This window comes from Piliocolobus tephrosceles, chromosome 13 (genome assembly GCF_002776525.5).
Source record: "Piliocolobus tephrosceles isolate RC106 chromosome 13, ASM277652v3, whole genome shotgun sequence".
Lineage (NCBI taxonomy): Eukaryota > Metazoa > Chordata > Mammalia > Primates > Cercopithecidae > Piliocolobus > Piliocolobus tephrosceles.
The window spans coordinates 2,317,000-2,338,656 of NC_045446.1; the positions used below are offsets into that span (position 1 = coordinate 2,317,000).

At 60.0% G+C, this 21,657-nt stretch overlaps 1 protein-coding gene across 3 annotated transcripts in view; it reads left to right on the forward strand.

The window, feature by feature from the left end:
• KCNQ1 (potassium voltage-gated channel subfamily Q member 1) overlaps positions 1-21,657 on the forward strand; it is a 407,002-nt gene that overhangs the window by 122,638 nt on the left and 262,707 nt on the right. For all 3 annotated transcript variants that reach the window (XM_031936688.1, XM_031936689.1, XM_031936690.1), the window contains exons 3-8: positions 5,963-6,089; positions 6,656-6,734; positions 7,342-7,438; positions 8,159-8,299; positions 18,612-18,722; positions 20,128-20,223. In XM_031936688.1, coding sequence (XP_031792548.1) covers positions 5,963-6,089; positions 6,656-6,734; positions 7,342-7,438; positions 8,159-8,299; positions 18,612-18,722; positions 20,128-20,223 — 651 coding nt within the window. The remainder of the gene's footprint in view (positions 1-5,962; positions 6,090-6,655; positions 6,735-7,341; positions 7,439-8,158; positions 8,300-18,611; positions 18,723-20,127; positions 20,224-21,657) is intronic.

Here is a 21,657-nt window from a genome sequence, read left to right on the forward strand (position 1 = left end):
CTGGGCAGCAGAGTAAGACTCTATCTCAAAATAAAATAAAATGAAAATGTGTTTTACCATCTTAACCCTTTTTAAGATCACAGTTCATTACGACCGTCGCCACCATCCAGCTCCAGAGCTTTTTTCATCCTGTAAAACTGATGAAAGTCTGTCCCCATTAAACACTCATTCCCTACTGCCCCCTTTCCCAGACCCTGACACCCACCATCTACTTTCTACCTCTGTGAATCTGACGACTGTAGCGACCTCACGTGAGTGGAAGTAGATAGTATTTGTCCTTGTGTAACTGGCTCGTTTCACTGAGAGTAAAATGTCTTCAAGGTTCCTCCATGTTGCAGCCTGTGTGAGAATTCTCTTCCTTTTTGAGGCCGAATTTTATCCCATGGTATGGAGGGACCACATCTTCTGTCTCCGTCGGTGCGCTGAGGGTCACTGGGCTGGTTCCACTTTTTGGCTGTTGCGAATGGTGCTGCTGTGGACATGGGTGTGTGTGGATCTCCTTTAAAGAGACTGGGGACAGACTCCAGGGTGGAATTGCTGGGTCATACAGTCATTCTATTTTTTTTTTTTCTGGCATATTATTTAAATAGACTATTTGTTAGAGCAGTTTTAGGTTCACTGCAAAATCGAGAGACTGGTCGTTTCATGTTTTAAAGCAGCTAGCTGCAGCATTCTGCCTCCCCCAGCAGCACACAAGGTGCCAACTTCTCCAGATCCTTAGGAGCACTTGTCACTCTGTTTGGGGTGGTAGCTGCCCTAGTGGATGAGAGGCGGCATCTCGTTGTGGTCTTGATTTCCCTGATGATTAGTGACACTGGGCACCTCTCCGTGTGCCTGTTGGCCATCTGTGTATCTTCTTCACAGAAATGACTGTCCAAGCCCTTTGCCTATTTTTTAAAAATTGAGTCGTTAGGAGCTTTGGTTTTTTAAATAATTTTACACACAAACAATACCCCTGAGAGTCAACTTATAACACGCCCCAGGATGGACATGGACTTCTGGTAGAATGGAGCTAGGGGTGCAGCATGGGACGGCTGGCTTGTGGGCAGGGGAAAGACCCGTGGCCTATCTTGTATTGGGGGGCAGGGACCCAGAAACCCATTGCTTTCAGGCCTTGCTAGAAGAGCACACAGTCGAACGAGTGGGTCCAATGTGGAGGGCAATGGCATCAGCCAAGGCTCCGGGGCGTTTCTTCCCATTTCACATGTCTTTTCTGTTGTTTCTGTGAGGGTGTCTCAGGGAGGGCAGAACTCACAGGGTTTGGCTTCCTGACCCTGAGCGTCCTTGTCCCCAGCCCCTCACGGGGTCTGGAGGAAGGAGGGTACGGTGGTCCTGGTGGCTCTTGTGCCTGCACCAGCCTTGAGGCCATCTGACACCCACGCCCTCCCTCCAGGCCAGACCCAGCTCTCCAGCTGCCCACTAGATGACCACCAAGGCAGGGTGGCTGGTGGTGCTGACGGCTCTGTGAGGCCCAGGCCTGTCTTCCCCACCTCGCCCCACAGGGCTGAGACACCTCCCTGTCCCCTGGCAGGGCTGGAGGCTCTGGAGTCTCTCTTGGTTACCCTATCCCTCCTGGGGCTGCTTTTGCAGCCTGGTGTCCTTGTCTCATGTCTGGGTCCCCTTTGCCAAGGGTCCTCCAGCCTTTGTCCTGTACCCACTCATCCGGCAGTAACAGGGCCGCTTCCAGAACCACCACCATGCCCAGGTCGTGTCTGTGCATGAAAGTGGTCAGCCCTCCACGGCAGGCCTGGCCTCACCTGCCAGTGTCCTCTCCCACACCTGAGGATACCTGTACCTTGTCCCGGAGGCGGGCGGGGGGGTGCTCTCTCTGCCATGGACACCAGCCTTCCCTCCCCTAAGCTGCGGGTGACCTGACCTAGCCAAGCCTGGCTTTCCTCCTCTGTAAAATGTGAACAGAGGCCACCACCCCCATTATGTGGGTCTGTGTTTGTTCTGTGCACGTCTCGGTGCCCAGCTCTGAGGCCCTTTTGTCCATGAAGCCATCCGCAGCCAGGAGGCGGCCTTGCTGTAGTCTGAAGGAGGGTGACCAGGGTGGGAGGGGCCTCTTTGTCCCTTTGGTCTGTTTGTGGTCTCAGTGGAGACCAAGGACGGCTCTTTTTCTCGTATCTGTGGGGCAGAGCTCAGGGCCGCACTCCATCAGCGTCCCGGGCCATTGCATCCTTGACCCCGGGGGGCTTGCAGGCGCCACATAGATCTTGTGAGAGACGCTTTATGGGGCTGGACGATCCTGGGTGCCCCTCAGAGAAGGGCCTGGGGCTGGCCCTGTTATCAGTGGGGGAGTCAGGAAGTACCCCTGGCTCTGCATGTGTAGTGGGTGGGCCTCTCAGAGGGGCTGAGGGTGGGGGTGCTGAGCTGGCCTGAGAAGGGTGGGTGGGATAACCTAGGTGGTGGAATGGGGGAGGGAGAGAGCACTCCAGACACAGGGCCCTGAGGAGGCAGGGGCACCCCAGGGAATGGGGGATACCTGGGGCCCATGGGAGGCTCTGGGGGAGACTGGGCTGTGAGCCCCTGGGAAGGAGGCCTCAGGGACATCCCTAGACTCTGACCCTCAGTGTGGACAGCAGGAGTTATGGCAGTTGCTTAAACAAGGCGGGCAAGGGAGAAGTGCCAAATGCATGCAGGTTCTGGGGAGGAGCTTGGGGCCCCTTTAGTTCACCTTTGGAGCTTAGAGCCAAGTCTGCAAATACAGACGAACCCAGGGTTAGGAGGGTGGCTAGGGCATCACCCACCTGGGGTCTGGACTGCTGGAGCCAGGGGGAGGCAGGCCTGCCATTCTGTGAACCTGCTTTAGACGGGGGCTGTGGTCCTGTGAATCGGGGATGGGCCATGGCATGGTATGGGGGACTAGCCCTGCTCCCCGTCCCCGGCTGAGTGTGAGCTCCCTGGGGTCTCGCTGTGGCCTTGGCCCGGGGTGTTGTCCCGCACAACCCAGGAGAGCGTTGGAGGCCGATGGTGGTGGAGATAGTTTTATCTCTGAGCAAACATTCCGTCTTGCTGTTTCCAGCCTAGAGATGGTGAAGGAACTTTTCCTTGGCTCTTTCCTGGCCTACCAATAGCACCAGCCTAATTAACCCAACAAGCGGGGCCTCCCCAGCCACGGAGCCTTGCACTGCCTTCCCACATCCAGCTGGATTTGGGGATCAGCATTGTTTTTCATTATTTCTCCCACCTTGTCCCACAGGCAGGAGTCCTGCCATCTCAGAAGGCCAGCCCCTAAACAGGTTCCCTGAGTGTGAGGTCAAGACAACTTTAGAACGTCATGCAGTTATCCACAGCAATCCCTAATAGTTACTTATTTATTTCAAGGTATAACATAAGACACACCTAGCACTTCAGACCTGCCTAGGACATGGCTGGAGAAGGTATTTAAGTAATTTTTAAAGTGCATCAAAACAAGGTCAGGCACGGTGGCTCACGCTTATAATCCCAGCACTTTGGAAGGCCGAGGTGGGCGGATCACCTGAGGTCAGGAGTTCGAGACCAGCCTGGCCAACACGACAAAACCCCATCTGTACTAAAAAAAATACAAAACGTTAGCCAGGTATGGTGGCAGGCGCCTGTAGTCCCAGCTACTCAGGAGCCTGAGGCAGGAGAATTGCTTGAACCTGGGAGGCAGAGGTTGCAGTGAGCTGAGATCACGCCACTGCACTCCAGCCTGGGTGACAGAGCGACACTGTCTCAAAAATAAATAAATCATAAATAAATAAAGTGCATCAAAACAGGAAAAACCCTGCTAGGGACCAGTCTGCGGGGTGTCGTCTGGGTCAGCAGAGCTGGGCTGGGAGCCGCTACGCCTCCCCACCGAGGCCACCAGCAGTCGGGTGAGCTGGCCTCTGTGCCATCATGGGCACCCTGTCTCCGCTCCAGGGACTTGGAGCTCCGTGTTTCTGTGGCCTTTTTCACAATGACCAAACAAAGGCAGGCGTTATGGTGTCCAGGCCTGGTCTCCCTAAAGGGCAGGTTCTCAGAAGCAAAGACCGATGAGACAGAGCTCCTGCTACCAGAGAGCTCTGGGCCGGCTCGTTGGAATAGTCGTGTATTTGTTCCTTCGTTCGTTCATTCAGCATGTTCATGTTGAGCACTGACTGGAGCAGGTCCTGTTCTGGGGCCTGGGAAAGGGGGTGGGTAAGACCAAGGAGCTTAGCCGGACCTCAGCCTAGAGCCCCGGTCCCCAGGAGCTGAAGACAGAGGTGGGACCCGAACCCCACCATGAGGCCACAGAGCCTGCAGGTGTTCACACCTTTTGTTTTTGTGTGTGTGTGTGTGTGTTTTATTGTTTTTGTTTGTTTTCTTTTTCGTTCTTTTTTCTCTTTCTTTCTTTTTTTTTTTGAGATGGAGTCTCGGTCTGTCATCCAGGCTAGAGTGCAATGGAGCAATCTTGGCTCACTGCAACCTCCACCTCCCAGGTTCAAGCGATTCTCCTGCCTCAGCCTCCTGAGTGGCTGGGATTCGAGGCATGCGCCACCATGCCCGGCTAATTTTTGTATTTTTAGTAGAGAGGGGGTTTCACCATGTTGGTCAGACTGGTCTTGAACTCATGACCTTGTGATCCGCCCACCTCGGCCTCCCAAAGTGCTGGGATTACAGGCGTGAGCCACCGCGCCCGGCCCACACCCTTTCTTTACCTTGCACCCCTGCCATCTCCCGTATGCACCCGACTGCACACACCCCGACCCCTGAAGGATCTGACGTCATGAGCCTAAAACATTTTTGCAAAAGGAAAGCAACTAAGCTCCCAGCGTGTCTCCCCTTATCCACTGGGCTTGCCCCAAACACATGCTGGATGGTGTAAGTATCATTCCATCTTAATTAATAACATTTGGGAGCCAGTGATGGCAGTGTCCAGATGATGGCTCATAGTAGACTCCCTGGTAGGGGTGTGGCCTGGGAGCAAGGCCAGCCGCTGTCACCCAGTGGGAGCAGAAGTCCCCTCCAGGGCCCGGCTTCTGAGGGAAGACAGGCAGGAGTCTGCCGGAAGTGGGCCTGAGACGCTGTATGCCTGTGGCTTTGTGGCTTTCTGTGGCTAGCGCCTCTCACATGTGGGGGCTGGTTTCATCTTCCAGCCCCACATACCTTCCCCAAGGGCCTCCCATACACCCCGGCTGCCTGGGCGCTGGGCTCCAGCCTGCAGGTGGCTGCCATGCTTTAAGTGTCACAACGGGCTGCACTTCACATGAAAGCTGCATTTTGGCAATAAGTCTCCACGAAAGCCCACTGAGCCTGGCACTGCTGCATCCACACTTTACAGCCGAGGAAACTGAGGCCCAGGTTCCCACTTCTGTGCCTAGGGGGTGGGATCCAGCCCCGAGCGTCGTCTTCCCCCTCCTCCAGGAACCTCAGCCCTCTGTTGTCGGTAGAGTTGAGGAGGTGTTGGGGTGTAGGGGGGCCAGGTGACTCCCTATAAGGGCAAAGTGGCCCAGAGGCTGCCCCTACCCCAGGTATACCAGGCTCAAAGGCCAGCTGTGAGGTTTTCCAGGGCTGGGTCTGGTGGAAAAATGCTTCTCATGGAGGGCGCCCAGGGTTCCTGGCGTGGGACCCCCTCTGGCCCAGGCTGGGGTTTGTGGTGTGGGGCCCCCTCTGACCCAGGCTGGGGTTCCTGGTGTGGGGAATCCTCTGACCCAGGCTGGGGTTTGTGGTGTGGGGCCTCCTCTGACCCAGGCTGGGGTTCCTGGCGTGGGACCCTCTCTGGCCTGGGTGGTCCTGGCCTGAGAGCTGCAGCCTCACCTGGGCTCCACTGCCCGTGGACGTGAGCTGAAGCCGCTCGGCTCTCCAGGCCTCTGTGCGCAGGCGTCGCCATCCGCAGCGGGCCAGGACCTGGGCCTGCTGTTCTCGGTGTCCTTCAGCGGAGGCTCCAGCATGGCTGGGTTCAAACAGGCTGCAGGGCCTGAAGCCACTCAAGGCCGAGCCTGCCCTCAGTGAGTGCCCCACTCTGTCGCTGCAGGAGATCGTGCTGGTGGTGTTCTTTGGGACAGAGTACGTGGTCCGCCTCTGGTCCGCCGGCTGCCGCAGCAAGTACGTGGGCCTCTGGGGGCGGCTGCGCTTTGCCCGGAAGCCCATTTCCATCATCGGTGAGTCATGCCTGCCCTGTGGAGGTCACGCCCAGGTTTCCAGACCAGGAATGACCCCCACCTCATGATCCCCACCAGATGGAGTCCCCTAAGGACTGGGGAACCCCAAGGCCAGCAGCGGGTGACTGCCCAGGACCCAGCATAGGAGCATTGGCAGCCCTCAGCCACCTCTGCACTAAGACGCTGACATGGTGTTGGGAGTAGGGGGTTGGTCCCTTACAGATTCCCATGAGCCCTTGCAGCCCAGCATAGCTTCACGGTGGGCCAGTCACCTTCGGCTGCCTGAGAACCATGGTCCAGGCCTAAGGCCCTGCCCTTTCAGGTCCCTTGCAGGGCTCAGCACAGGGCCCAGCAAGGGCTGGGGGCTCCACAGGACCAGGACAGAGGTTGGGTCTCTCAGTTTAGACGCTGCCTGCCTCCCTCTCCGAGATGTCCCCATGTCCCTGGTCATCAGGGCCTGACCCGCCTGACCGGCAAGCCCCTTCCCCAGATGAGAGGAGGGGGTGTGCTCTTCCCCGGGATCCCGGCTGTGACGACCACAAGCTCCCCCATCCTGTACTCCACAGACCTCATCGTGGTTGTGGCCTCCATGGTGGTCCTCTGCGTGGGCTCCAAGGGGCAGGTGTTTGCCACATCAGCCATCAGGTGCGTCTGTGCCATGAGCTCTCCCTGCCATGCCGACCTGCCCCGAGCACCCCCTCCTGAGCCGTGGGTGGTCTCGTGCCCCATCCACCTTGCTCTGATGCAAGGTGCCCTGGTGCCCGCTGCCCCTGGGGACACTGAGCCATGTGCTGGGGTGGGTGGAGCAGGGTAGGTGTGGGCAAGTGTGGAGGGCACAGCTCAGACCCAAGATGCCTCAGGCAGCCCTAGGCTCTGGCCCAACGCCAGCGCCTCTGAGCTTCCAGGACTTGGGTGGTAACCTGACCATCTGGGCACATAGCCTGCCCATCTGCAAACTGGGGTGACCCCAGGGGCTCCCCCAGAAGGCAGTCTGGGGACTGAGGGAATGTGGAGGTACCTGGTCGACCCCCAGCCCCAGCCCTGTGTGAGCAGATTCAGAGCAGACTCTGGGGGGCTGCGCCTGGGAGGGAAATTCCGAGGCCCCTGTCGCGATGGACGTATATCTGGCTTCCCCACCCAGAGTGGGCGCCCGGCAGAGGCAGGGACACCCATGCTATCGGCCACCCCCAGGCCCAGAGTGAACACCTGAGTCCAGCCTGGCTCCCTCAGCCCCACACCATCTCCTTCCCAGGGGCATCCGCTTCCTGCAGATCCTGAGGATGCTACATGTCGACCGCCAGGGAGGCACCTGGAGGCTCCTGGGCTCCGTGGTCTTCATCCACCGCCAGGTGGGTGGCCCAGGTTGGGGGTGTGGGGCCCGGGTTGGGGGCAGGATGGAGGGAGCAGAGCAGCCCACGCTAGGACATCTTGAGATGCGCTGAGGCCCTGGGGGTCGGTGGGTGCCCGGGCGCAAGGGTACCTGAACAGGGCCCAGGATCTCAGAGCAAGCCCAAGCCTCAGCCCAGCTTGGATGCTCACCCCAGCCTGGTGCCGGTGACCCTGGCCTGCCAGGCTGATGATGTGCTCACCTTCCTCTGAGCTGGGGGCAAAAGAAGACAGAAAGTCAGAAATGAAAAACCCAGGCAAATCAGGAACGCGGTCAAGGCGGGGACACCCGCACCCCTTCCCGAGGGTGCGCCCAGATGGGCTCAGGCTGCACCAGCCCCTGGCTCTGTGGCGTGAGGGGGCCCTTCCTCTCCCCGGGGATCTCCTGGGTCCTGGTCCATTCTTGGTTCTGTCATGTGGCGGGAAAGAGAGCCGGAGCCCGTGCCGGTCCAGACGGTGGGCCTGGGGTGACCCCAGGGCTGAGCCTCATTCTGGGGGTAACCCCCACCTGCCACTTACTGGATGAGGAGTGGGTTATATTGAAGCCAGCCCCACGCATGTGAACCGCACTAGAGCGGCGTAGGACGCCCAGTGATCGCTGGGACTCGCTGCCTTAGATGTCTGCACAGGAGGCTCCCAGCCTGCAGTTCCTGGAGCCCGACACTGTCTGTTTTCTGGCCTAGGAGCTGATAACCACCCTGTACATCGGCTTCCTGGGTCTCATCTTCTCCTCGTACTTTGTGTACCTGGCTGAGAAGGACGCGGTGAACGAGTCAGGCCGCGTGGAGTTCGGCAGCTACGCAGATGCGCTGTGGTGGGGGGTGGTAAGTCGGAAACTTCCAGGCATGGGGACAGGGGCAGCTGGGGCTGAAGAGGTGACAGGACACCAGGGCACTGGTGTCTCGAGACTTCAGGCCTTGTTGGCAGGGGGCTTCTCACCTGCGTGCTCACAGGCCTCTGTCCGCTGGCATGGGTCCCCCTGCTCAGTGTCGAATCCTTCGGCATCACCGTCTTGAAGTTCTGAACGTCTCGTCTTTGAACCTGAGATTTGAGAGGGAAGTTGGAGTGGTCACTGGAGTGTGTGTTGGGGGCTTAGTGGTCTCGGCTCCCCCATGGCTCTGCCTCCCACCATCGTCCTAGGCTGCCCATTCGCTGCCTCCACCCCGGCCCTCACCCTGGCAGGGCCCCGGGAGAGTGGCATCAGATGCATACCTCCCGTGTCTCTGAGGTCCGCACAGGCCCTGTGAGTGCCCCTGTCCCCAAGGAGCCAGACATGAGACAGCAAACAGGAAAGACCACGATGGCTCAAGAGACCCCAGGAGAGATCAGAGTCCCCGTGTTTCCAGTGGATGCTGGGCCTGCAAGTTCTGGAGCCGGCCCTGGGCAGTGGCGACGTAGGTGCAGCTGAGCCTGGGGAGCAGGGACCCGGCCTGTGGGCCCAGAGGCTCTGCCCCTGGCTGTGAAAGTGGGTTCCAACCACCTAGAGCAGCCCAGGAGCCTTGGGGAAGCGGGTGTGCAGCAGGCGGATCTGCACTGGAACACCAAGCCACCCAGAGCTCCGTGAGGCTGCGCAGGAGGGCTTGGGGCAGGGTGTCTCAGGCCGAGTCTGTGGCGGCTTCCTTGAGGGAGTCAGGCTTGCACGTGGGAGAGGGAGATGTTCCGATGAGGATGCAGCTGCAGGAATCAGGGCGCGCCCTCCGAGCTGCAGGCTCCCCGAGTCCCGTGTCACTGGCCTGTGGGCCCAGCAGCAGTTTCTCATGGCTCAGAGGATGTTGGTCGAGGCATTTTTAGGGGCAGGCGCAGCTTGCCAGTGTCCCTCTGGGAGCTGGTGGTTGCCTTCAAATCCTCCAGTGAAAGCTGGTGTTTATATACACGTGGAGCTTGAGGGTTGCTTCTAGGGGGAACACGTGGGTACCCTGAGGGGAGCAGCTGGCTGGAGGTCAGAGTGCAGGGAGGGAGTGACTCCATCCCATCTCCCCCGACAGCTGCAGGGCTGCGTGGGCCGTCCAGAGGCCACCAAGGCCCAGGGTGGCACCATCACACCTTGGGGAGTGGCCGTGGGTGGGGGCCAGGAAGCCCAAATGCTGAGGTGCCGGGGTGCCCCCTGCTCTGCCGCCACAAGCCTGCCCCCGTGTCTGCTCTTGCCTACTGACCTCCGGACTCACTCAGCCCGATAATAGGCCAGATGGGATCGTGGTAGCAACAGGGGCTGGGGGCTGCGGAGGAGGCCATCGAAGCCCGCACAGGGTGGGAGCCAAGGCCTGCAGGCCGCACAGGGGCTGGAGGTGGGGCGAGCAGGGCATCCGTGGGCAACACATGCTGGTGGTGCCAGGACCCAGTCTGTCTGCCCCGAGTTCTCCTTCCGGAAAGGACCAGCCTTGCTGGCTCTTGGGCCCCCCGACCACCATCAGAGCCTATCTGGGTGGGACGAGAAGCCTCCCGGTGGCTCCTCAGGCAGGCACGTCCCTGTGATTGCTGTGCCTCGTCCCTCCCCCACCGCTTCCCCCGTGAGGCCAGACACTCAGCAGTGGCTCCTGACATAGGCAGAGTCAGCAGGTTTTCTGGAAGCTTCCAAGGTGCTGCACTGCTCAGGGATGGCAGGGACATGCTGACACAACTCCTGGGCTGGGGCAGGCCCCGGTTTCGGCCTCTTCCCGCCTTCCTGGGGGCCTGTGTCCCCGAAGGCCCCAGTGTGGCAGGCCTGGGCAGGTTTGGGCAGAAGGACCCAGCCCCCTGGCGGGAGCCTGTCAGCGGTGAGCGTGGGTGGGTAGGGCCTGCTCGGGGAATGGACTGCCCAAAGCCAGGAGAGTTCCCAGGAGGCTGGTGGCAAGGTGGGCAGTGAGGAGTGGCGGTGTGGCGGAAGCCAGTGGGTACTGGCCCCGGAACGGCTGATAAGCAGTGCCCAGCCTTCGGTGCTGTCCTGCCTGCCTTCCCGACCGCCCACTGGAGCTATGGGCAGCAGACGCTACTCCCCAGCCCCCCAGCCCGCGGCAGAGCGGCGCTCCCACTCCCACACCTGTGCAAACATCCGCTCGCTGGCCGGGAACACGGCCCCTTTGTGCCCGGCTTGGCATCAGTGCCCCGGCCCGCACTGTCAGCTGCAGCCTGAGCCTCGGCCATCGTGCGCCCTGGCCTGGCCATTGTTCCCGCCGGGCCCTGCGCCCCTGGTCGCCCTGGGCCCCCCGCCGCCCGGGGCTCTGGGGCAAACAGCTCCCATTCAGCTGCCCTGCAGCTGTCTAGGGGGAGCGGCCCCTGAGGCCTGAGTTATGGGCTGTGTTCCTGGCGTTTCTCGGACAAACAGAACTTGAGAAACGCAAGAAGGGGCAGCCCAGATGGGGGCTTTTAAGCCAGTTTTGCCAATTTGCAGCTGCGCCCTGAGCAGTTGTTTTCTTTCAGCTCCTTTGTCCTGCTTCTCTCACTCCGCTGGGGAGTGAGGCACGCCCCCGCCGGCCAGGCAGCCAGGCCTGCTCCATGTCCGTCCGTCCGTCCGTCCGTCCGGGCTGCCACCGGCCCTTACTGGGTGGGAGTTGGCTTCCTGGAGGCCAGGCCATTCTGATCATCATGCTGCATCTGCCCCAGGCCTTGCCTGGACTCTGTGGACTCCTCACCCCTCAGACACACCCTGAGAGGGTGCTGGAGCTGCCACAACAAAGTCCTCGAACTGCTGGGCCCAGAGCAACAGAAATGCACGAGCTCCAGAGGCCAGAGCCCGAAGCGAGGTGTGCGCAGGGCCAGCCCCTCCCAAGGCTCACGGAGAACTTTCCTGTGCGCCGCCTCATTCCTCTGTGTCAGGCCCTGTCTTTCAGGAGGACGCTGTTGGCTTTAGAGTCCACCCAGGTGATCCAGGAGGAGCTCATCTCGATTGAATCTTCAAAGCCTATTTCCAAATATCACATTCTGTGGGGCCGGGTGAATGTGAATTAGGGGATGTGGTCCAGCCTAGGACAGTGGGTGGCCCAGGTGGGCTTCCTGGGAAGGTCCCTCCCCTTGCCAGCCACCAGTTTCCACAGCTGTGCAGTGAAGGTGCCAGCTCAGTGGCTGAGTGTCCCCTCCTGTCCCCTTCCCCAGGGTGGCGATACCCAACTTGGATGTGAGAACTCCCGGATCCCCTAAGTGCGGCGCCTGCCCTGGCTGCCGAGGCGTTTGGGGAGAATTTAAGACTTTTCTTTGCCCTTGGAACAAAATGCGTTTGTTTGTGTTGAAGTTTGAGTGGAGGGAGAAGCAGTTTTTGCAAACACGGGCTCCTCTGTTCAGCGCCTGGGGGTCTCTAAACACAGGAGGCTGCCGGGCTCTGTTTACCCCTCTGCATCTAAATTTAGAATTGAGAGTAAAAAAACTGGAACCCCATTCCTACATTTCAGCCGCCTTTTGAAGTAGAATCTCACTGCCTGCCGTTCACTCTCCTCACCTGGAGGCTCCAAAAACTCCCACCTCCCTGGCAGTGCTGCACCCTGGCGGGGCCAGGCCAGAAGGGGCTAGGGGCTGGTGCAGGGGTGTGCGTGAGGGCAGGGCCTCCCAGGCAGTCACAGGCAAGCCCTGTTGGCACTGCCCAGCGGGAGGGGTGGTGTCCGGAATTGCTGGGGAAGCCAAGGCACTGTAGGCTGAGGTGCAGCAAGACCCGGCCCCCAACTGAGCACCTGGGTCAGGGTTCTTCCTCCTCCTGGAGTTCCGTGCAAAGGGGAATGAGTTCAGCTGCCCTACTGAGTGGGCCTGGGGACAGAGGCAGAGTACATACCTGCAGTGTGCCTCAGTTTCTCCATCTGCACATGGGAGACAGAAATCCATCTCCCAGGGCCAATGCAGGGCCCGCGGCGAGGGCTGCTGAGGACTGTAATCCCAAAGGCTGCAACCGATCCCTTTGCTGCGGTGACTTTCCCTGGACCGAAAAGGCCTCCTGGTGAGGCTGGGTCTCCATTTGTGGACTCACTGTTGAGGCATGTGGCTTGCGGTCCTGCTCTGTGCCAGGCACTGGCAGGGGTTCGGGCAGCCCTGTCTTACTCTCTCTGTCACGGTCAGGAGCAAGAAGCATGGTGTGAGCTGGTGCTGGCCTGTGGTGGTTCACAGGTGGCCATGGGACATGCCACCGGGGTGTCCCTGCAAGACTGTCTCCTCGCGGGAGCAAGGAGGCCTCCCTGAGGTGACGTCTGAGCTGAGACCTCAAGACACAGTCACCTGGGCCACCTTCGGGCAGGGTGCTGAGCCTGACTGTACCTCGGGAAGACGCGGCCTGGGGCCTGGGTGCCATGGGGGTGTTGACGGTTTCACCACTAGCCCGTGTGTGGGGCTCCGGCCTTCATGAGTAAAGAGAGGACCCCATGTGATGGGGAGGCCTGGCCCCCGTGAATTTGTGTTCGTTTATTTACTTTCTCCTGCTGAAAGGAAGCGGGTTTATTTTGGGGTGTGTGTTTGCTTTTGCTTTTACCCTGAGAGTTTGCGAGCCTGCTGGCTTGTTCCCCCACCCCCACGTGGCGGCGTCAGCCCCTTTATGGCTCTTCCTGAAAGCCAGGCCAGAGTCTCCAGGGCGGCCCCACGGGGGCTGGGCGAATCTTCGGAATGTGCTGGGCGTCCCCTCGGAATGTGAGTGCCTGGCCTGTTAGAGCCCCAGGACTGCGGGCCCCACCCTGCTCTGCTCCAGAGGCAGTCCTGCCTCCTACCCGGGGGCCTCCCTCTGTCCATGGCTCCCCCTTCCCCAGGCCACCCCCCAGGCCCCTCTTCTCCAACTCTGTTGGCCCTGCCCTCCGTAATATCACCCAGGTCAGGGGGCCCTGTCCTGCCCTGTCCTGAGGAGTGCATGTCTCTGACCCTGCATGGGGGGAGCCCACCAGCTAGCAGAGGCTCTAGACAGCTCTAGACTGGGTCTGTAAGTCTGCAAGGGGCACCAGAGCACTTTACAAATTCCAGGAGTGAGTGACAGGCTGGCCACGTGCCAAACCCTAACCCAGCAGGCAGCCCGTGAGAAGTGTGTTGTGACCATGCACCTTCCCAAGAGGAGGAAATCGAGGCACAGAACAGGCTGTGGCTTTGCCTGAGGCCAGATGGACAGGGTGAGAACTGCCCCCCACACTCAGCGCCGTGGTACCAGCCCAGCCTTGCCAGCACGGCAACCACAGGACTGCCAGGCAAGGCAAGGGTGCCAGGTGGGGCCCGAGGCCCTCACAGGGCATTGTCCCACATCCCTTGGAACCTCTGAGACAGGCATCGTGTCACGAGAGGAGACACCTGCCTGGACCTTTGTGTGCTCAGCCTACTGGGGGCACTGAGACTGAGGGCGCAGCTCTGGGAGATCCTGCATGGGCTTCCTGCTAGGCCCTGGAGAGGAGACCAGGCCTGGGAGGGCATCCTTGGCCCAGAGCCTCCATGAAGAGCCAGGGGCCTCCTCATGGCTGGGGCCCCAGCACAGCGACCTGGGAATGGCTGTGGTCGCATGGGATGTCCCGGAGCCCCTGCCACCCTCCCTGGAGCTGTGGGGCTAAGCTTGGGTGCTGCACTCTCCTGACTCCGTCCTCGGGTGCCTCCTCATGGGCAGGCTGGGCCCTCGATGCTGGGCAAGGTCTAGGCCTGCAAGGCTGAAGCAGCCTCAGTCCATCTCTGCCTTTGGGGACCACAGCGGGGAGCGTGGGTCCTGCAGGCCTTGGTCCAGCTGTCTGCCTGGACACTTTCTAATGGGAAGCCCTCAACACAGTAACTGCCCAGCCTCAGTTTCCTCCTCCGTAGATGATCTTGACCTGAGGGTGCCAGCTGGGGTGTGACACCTCTGGGCTACCCCCTGCTCCCGCTCTTGACCACCCCTCCCTCTGGACAGACAACTACCACCTCTCCAGCCAGCGCCACCCCTTCCTTCTGGGCAAATGACTACCACGTCTCCAGCCGGGGCCAGTGAGCTCTGGGAGCCAGGGCTTGGCGTGTGGCTGGAGCTCAGGTTTCTGGACTGGGTTTCAGTCATCCCCTTGAGGCCAGCCTGAGGAGGCTGCTTCCGAAAGGAGGGAATAGAATCCCAGTGCTCCTCAGGGCGGAAAATGGGGGACTAGACGGCTCCCCATGCCTCCTGCCCCTTCACACGGGAGTGAAGGCACAGGCTAGCAGGAGGGTGGGGGAACGTGCTGACCAGTGGGGTGTGGTCCCCCCTCGCCCCCACAGTTCCTGCCATGGGTGTGACTTTGTGTGCCTCGTGTGACTGGCGCCCTGGCGAGGAGCTGTCGCCCAGGAGACAGACATGTGGATCTGCATTCCAGGTGGCGGCCATGAGGGACTAATCCCCAGCATGGTGACCATAAAACAGCCCATTCCTGAGCCGCTCGTGTCTGAACGTAGGAAAAACAAACAGGTCTGCGGGGAGGGGACTTTTCCTCGTTAACTTGAGGAGGAGGGTCGGGCCGGGTCTGGGCAGACGGGCGGACAGGGCGAAGGTGGGGTCCTGGAACTACGTCCGGCTGTATGTGTGCTCTCCACGGTGGGCAGACACCCAGGGGCACTTCTGGGGCTGGACTTTCTCTCCCGCTGGGGGCACCCGTGGCTTCTACGGACCACCCAGCCAGCCAGCCAGCAGGCGCCCACGTGCACCCACCTCAGCCCCAGGAGGTGACGCCCCTACCCTCAGCAGGTCTCGTCTGTTTGGGGGCAGGTTTGGGAGGCGGTCTGGGGTGTCCTTACCTGAGCAGGTGGCCACCTCACCTGCTCACCTGACCCCAGCTCCACTCTGGCTTCCAGGCCAGCCCTACTCCATTCCACCTTCATCATGGAGTTTCTGTATTCGATTTTTAAGTAAATCAAAATATAGTATTTTCATTTAAAAAGTAATGATTCTAAATATTTTTAAATAATTTAGTGTTATTATTAAAATGACGTTTAATACACCAGCCCGTGCCATTTGTTCTGATGCCTGAGTTTGCCGGCGCCCCTTACACTTGGCACCCAAGGCACGAGCACCTTGCTGGCGTCCCCCAGCCGCCTGCTGCCTGGCCCCCCTACAGGCCAATTCCTGCCTCTCAGCCTATCTTGGGTTTGTCCCCGGCCTCCTCAGGAGGCAGCCGTGCCCAGGCCTCTTGGTCTCAGGGCCCCTTGGCGCCCCTGACAGAGAAGCCTCGTTCGTGGGCATTGTGCCATCAATATTTAATACAGTGGAGACATGTAAAAACAATTCCATATTAATTTATTAAAATAATAGACCCATTACATTTTCATAAATAATGTTATGAAAAATTTCTATGTTTTCCAAAACAAATATTATTGAAAGAAAAATATGCATTTTTGCAAATCTCCAGAAAGCCTAGCTCCCCAGAGGACAGGGATCCCCACGCCTGCCCCAGGCCTGTCTGTCAAGAGCAATGTCCCACTGCTCACCCTTGGGTGGGAGCAAGAGCACCCGTTAGTGCCCCCCAGCCATAGCGAGGGCTGCCGTCCCTGAGCCCGGCCCCAGCAGATCATCAGTGCACATTTGCCTGGGGAACGCAGACTCAGCCCTGTCCTGGACGCAGCCCTTCAACCCTGCTTCTCACACCTGGCCCCCACCTTGGGCACTGCTCTGCCACACCCCACCACCCCCGCTTTCTTCGGCCTAATCTTGTCCTTCAGGACCCAGTGCTAGGAGGATGTCCAGGTGGGGTGGGACTTGGGCCTGCGCTGGGCTGCTTCTCAAGTCTCGGGCTGCACATGCCAGCCAGGCGGACAGTGCCGAGAGGGCCCCTTCTGCAGAGCAGAGGCAGAGCCAGGAGTGGAGGGGTGAGCACTGCCTCAGGGCATCAGCAGGGGCTGTGCAGGCCCAGGCACAGGGATGAATAGGAGGAATCGGCATGTTCATACTGAAGGAGTGAGTGTCCCCCCAAGAAATCTGGATTAGACAGACTCTGGAGCCCTCTTGTTACCTGTCCAGGCTTCAGGGGCCCTCTGAGCTTAAGGCCAGAATAGGCCAGGGTCCCCACTCTGCCCAGGCCCTTCTAGGCCCGTTAATGGGCCACCCGTGTGTGCTTTCTTGGACTTGCCGCAGACTTGGTAAATAGTGGATGTGCTGGGCCCCTAGGCTGTGAGCCTCTGGGCTGAGAGCTCACCAGGTGGGAGTTGCTCTCCAGGGCAGGACTGGCACAGGGTCTCCGGTCTCCGATGTCCTGCCCAATTTGCAGCCCTATGTCTGCCTCTGCAACTCCCCACCCCAGTGCACATGGGCCTTCTGGGGAAGTTAGCGGCAGCCCAGCCTGTGCATGTGGGTGCAGGCCCTCTGGGGAGGACACCCTGCAGACAAGGGCCTTGGGCTCCCTCAGGGCCCCCCTCTCTGCCAGTCACTGTCAGCCTCACCCGTGGCCTGGCTGCACCCTGCAGGGACGTGGCTGCACTCTGTGCCTGCGCTGCGCGTTCAAGGTGTCTGCACCTCAGTGTGCCCTGAGAGTGTCAGGCTCGGACATGGGGACCAGCTCCCTTTTTACATGACCTTGTCACATGTGTGATGCACGTGTGCCTACCGACCGGGTCATTGTATGTTGCAGTGTGTATGTGTGCGCACACACATGTGCATGTGTGGAGCGTCCCATCTCTGCATGAGGCATGTTTGTGGGTGTGCGCCCACGCACACAGAGCCGGGTGGCCCACAGAAAGGGCCTGGCGGGGGCATGGGTGCATGTGGGTGTCTCTCAAGAACAGCGGCACTGCAGGGAGAGCTCCGTGTGCAGTTGCAGGAGATAACCTGCGAGCAGCCTCTGCGGCAGCGTCCTGACCATAAGCGAACGTGCGGTCAGAGCATTAGCGGGGCAGGGGCCTGGGTGACGGCCAGGGCTCAGCAGAGGCTTGTCCTGCCCTGCGGCCTGACGGCGGTGGCTGGCATTTGTCAGTGTTCGTTAATGTGCTCATCGGCACAGCTGGTTTCCCGTAATGTGGCCCCTTCTGCTGCCTGAGCCTCCAAGCCTCCTGCTCTGGCAGTTCTGGGCAGTCACATGAGCCGTGGGCACCTGCTTCTCCACGTGTGCGCCTGTGCACGCCTGCCCGGCGGTGGTCACGGGGATTCTCCCCACCCTCCCTCCTCCTCAGTGGCTGGTGGAAACCATGGGGTGGCCCGGGGACCCTGGTCTCGTGGGGGTTCGGGTGTGCCGGGAATTGTTCTTACCCTTCCATCAGAGTGTGTTAAACAGGCCTCAGGCCTTCCTGCCATCAGCACTGGGCCCATAGGGCTGAGAATCCAATGGGGGTCTCCGTGTGGTTCCCAGCTAGGGCATTCCTGGGCCTGCAAGCAGTGGCTGTCACTTGGCCTTGACCAGAAGCCCCAAGTGGGTGAATGCTGGGCTAATAGCTGAGTGTGGTGCCCACAGCAGGGCTGCAAAGACCTCCCGCAGCCACAGCCTTGGTCTGGGCCACCATGCCAGCTGTCCAGGTGACCCTGGGCATGAGCCTGTGTGTCTACAGGGTGAGCTGTGCCTCAGGGCCACTCTGGGTCTCCTTATTGGGCTCAGCGCCAGCTCCTGAAGAACCCAGCAGGCAGCCCACACAGGGTGGGCTTCTAAGTCCTGCAGGATGACATTTCCAGGCTCAGGCTGGAAGCCCCAGGAAGCAAACCTCAGATGCCAGCAGGAGGCATGGGTGGGGGGAGCCCCCTAATGTCCCACCACACGTCCTGGACGGATGGCTCTCCCACCAAGAAGAAGGCTTGAGCTGCATCTTGTACTCTCAGAAAAGAGGAAAATAAAACATCTGGTGCCCTGGAGTGGCGTCAGGAAGCAGCGCGTCATCCCAGCCCCTGCTCTTTGTCGACGACCGGCCTCAGTGGGAGCTACCGGTCTCCTGGGGGCCCGCACACAGCAACGTCGGTGGTCCAGGGGCCCAGCCTCCTGGGGACAGGCAGGCAGATGAGGCAGCAGGTGCGGGGTGAGCTCTCAGGCCCACGTTCCCAGCCAGCAGGCCCAGCCCTTTGTGGGTGCTGGGCTCCTTGCATGTGCTGGTGGGACATGCCTTGTGTGTGACGCCGAGAGCCTGGGAGACACGCGCCATCCCGCCGCTCTGTTCCTGGTGCTTTTGCCGAGTCACACGGGGTCGTCCTGGTGGTCAGGGTCTCTTATGGGCCTCTCCGCTCATCAGAGTGGTGGGTTTGGGTTGGGCAGGTGGCTCTCCCAAGGCTCCAGTCCCATCCGTGGCTGACCACTGTCCCTCTTCCTGCAGGTCACAGTCACCACCATTGGCTATGGGGACAAGGTGCCCCAGACGTGGGTCGGGAAGACCATTGCCTCCTGCTTCTCCGTCTTTGCCATCTCCTTCTTTGCGCTCCCAGCGGTAGGTGCTCCCTGGTGTGTTTTCCCCAGCTCCTCGGACAGCTGGGGCCCTGGGGTGGCTGCACGCCCCTCCCTCTGAGCAGACCCGCTTATGTTCAGAACCAAGAGGGTGCTTCCCTTCTAGAAGGTGCTGTACTCCAGAGCTCCACTTGCCCTCCCTGGGGCCCTGGATGCAGACTTCCTGTTTGCAGTCCCCATTGGGGTCCTTGCAGGCAGTGTGGGAGGCAGCCTAGAGTGGCTGTGCATGCACACAGTGTGGGAGAGGCCTGCTTACTCAGCCCTGGGGGGTGGGCAATGCTGCCACCACGCCCCATGGAGGCAGAATCTTGCGCCTGGAGAGGACGCTTCCATGCTGTGGCTGGCCGAGGAGGGGGTTTGTTCCGTGGCCTTTCCAGAAACCACAGATTGTTAGGTGATGTGTCTAGTTCGCAATGCCCGTATGTGGGTGTATGTGTGTTATGTGTGTATGTGCATATGTGTTTGTGCTGTGTGTGTATAATTTTATCTTACTTGTATGCTATGGGTATGTGTATATGTATCGCATGGGTGTGTATTGTACTGTATATGTGCGTGCATACTGTGTATACGTATTGTATGTGCACATGTTGTGTTTAGTATGTGTGGTGTGTTGTGTGCACATGTATGCGTTATACATGTATATCAGTATGTTTGCATATGTGTATTTATGTATCTGTGTGTCACAGGTATATATACTCTACATCTATGTGCTGTATATGTGTGTGTGCACATGTAGACGTGTTTGTGTGTTCGTGTGTGTTCGTGTGTGTTCGTGTGTGTTCGTGTTAGTGTGCATTGTGTTAGTGTTTGTGTTAGTGTGTTAGTGTGTGTTAGTGTGTGTGTGTTAGTGTGTTAGTGTGTTTGTGTGTTAGTGCGTGTTTGTTAGTGTGTGTTAGTGTGCATATCTACTGTGTGTGCGTCACATATGCATATGGACCATGTGATCCCCTCTGTAGACCGGGAGTTCTCTAGCTTCTGGGTGGGTCCTTTGCATCCCATCAGCCGTCCTTGGGCAGGGCGGCAGCAGTGGTGACTGAGAAGGGCTGACTTCTCACTTGCGACCCCCATCCCAGTGGTATGACCCCTTCCTGGGTGCATACAGATGGGCCAGCCCACCTGGCCCCCAGAATGGTCCCTGGGAATGGGTTAGAGAGGCTCTAGCCCCACCCCGTGGGACTGGGCCCCTTGCTGGATAAGCCCTGTGGTATAAGTTCTGCCCCCTATGCTGGCCCAGGACAGGCAGGCTGGGCCCGAGGTGGGACCTGGGGGACTTCCAGCACTGACCATGCCTGGCCTTCCCACAACTGTGACTGGCAACCATGTCCTGAGGCTGCACCCAGCTGGCAGTGGCCTGTGTGGACGGGACCCTCCTGTCCATTCCTTCCCAGGGGATTCTCGGCTCGGGGTTTGCCCTGAAGGTGCAGCAGAAGCAGAGGCAGAAGCACTTCAACCGGCAGATCCCGGCGGCAGCCTCACTCATTCAGGTGCGGTACCTGCAAGGCCCTAGTCACTGACATTTTGGTCACTGTTATTGTTGCTTCCAGCCCTCATGGCCACCTGTCGGAACCACCATTGGCCCCCGTGTCCGCCTGGCTGGCCTGTGGGGCATACCCTGCTTGTGGAAGCCATGGCTTCTGTGGTGATGGGGTGAGCATGGGGGCTGGAGCCTGTCTTCCTCCAAAGCCATTCCCATCAAGGGCGATGCCCTGTGGGCTGGAGAGGAGGCACGGCCATGGCCATGCCAGGAGTGGACGTGGTTGGCTCCGAGGCTCCCCTGCGCTCCCATCCTCCCCTGCACTGCACAACAACCTGAGGGCTGAGTCTGGGAGTGGGGTGGCCCGGTGATTGTCCCCAAGGGAGGTAGGACCCAGCTGTGCAGTTGGTGCCTTCTGGAGGGCCTGGCATCCCTCAGGGCTCGGGAGGCCCTGGTGCCTAGAGGTGAGGGCTGGCGGTGGATGGCATATGGGCCTCCCTTTGGGCTCACAAGGCCAGTGGGCTGGGAAAGGAAGAGCCCTGGAGCATCATGGGCAGGAAGGTTCTGGGGGTGGGTGGGAGGCAGGCAGTACCAAGCTCTGGGACGCTGGGCTCTGGCTCTGTCACTCCAGGATCTCCAGGACCCACCAGAGAATGGGACTGCCCTGTTAACATAAGCAAGGACTTAGCACAGAAGCCACTTGAGAACTGCGTCCCTGTGGGTCTCTCTTCTTGGCCACCGCAGGGCCAGGGCTGCCCTGAGGAACAGCTGCTGAGGGGCCCGGAGGGTGGGCATTGCTAGGTTCAATGACAAGTGCCCACTAGGGATAGGGCCTTTGCCCAGTGCAGTGGCTGGGAGCGGTGTCAGCTCCTCTGGGCGCACTGGGCCTGATGTCCCCCAGGAAGGCCCAGGGCCTGGGCAGCCCCTGCTGGCTGGGGTCCCCCCTGCAGGCCTCCTGAGCTTGCTGCCCCAGGCAAGGCCCACGCTATCAGGGGCCGGTCGCAGTCCTGCCGGGCTCCTGGCTCAGCTGTCGGGGGGCTGTGACCTCCCACCCTCGGCCTGGTTTTAGGACTTCACAGTTTCTCCTTCCCAGGAGACCGTAAATCAGGCCCGTAAACCCACCTTGGTCCTGGCGTGAGCATGCTGGCCGCCCACGCCCAGCAGGGGACCACATTGGACTCCTGGTCCCACTCCCTAGGAACCACAGGTCCTGTGAAAGGGGGCTCCCTCGGAAGCTGCACACACTGTGCAGGGAGGACTGGAGTGAGGGCCCCAGTTGACAGGCCTGCACAGGAGCAGGGCAGGGTTTGTGGGGTTTGCCAGGGTTGGGGGACCACGTGGAGTGCTCGGCCTGTATGTGTGATGCTCGGGCCTTGGAAGGCTGGGCTTGTGCCCTTGCCTGCCTGTCCCTGGGTGCTGGGTGGGAGTGAGGGCTGCAGGTGCC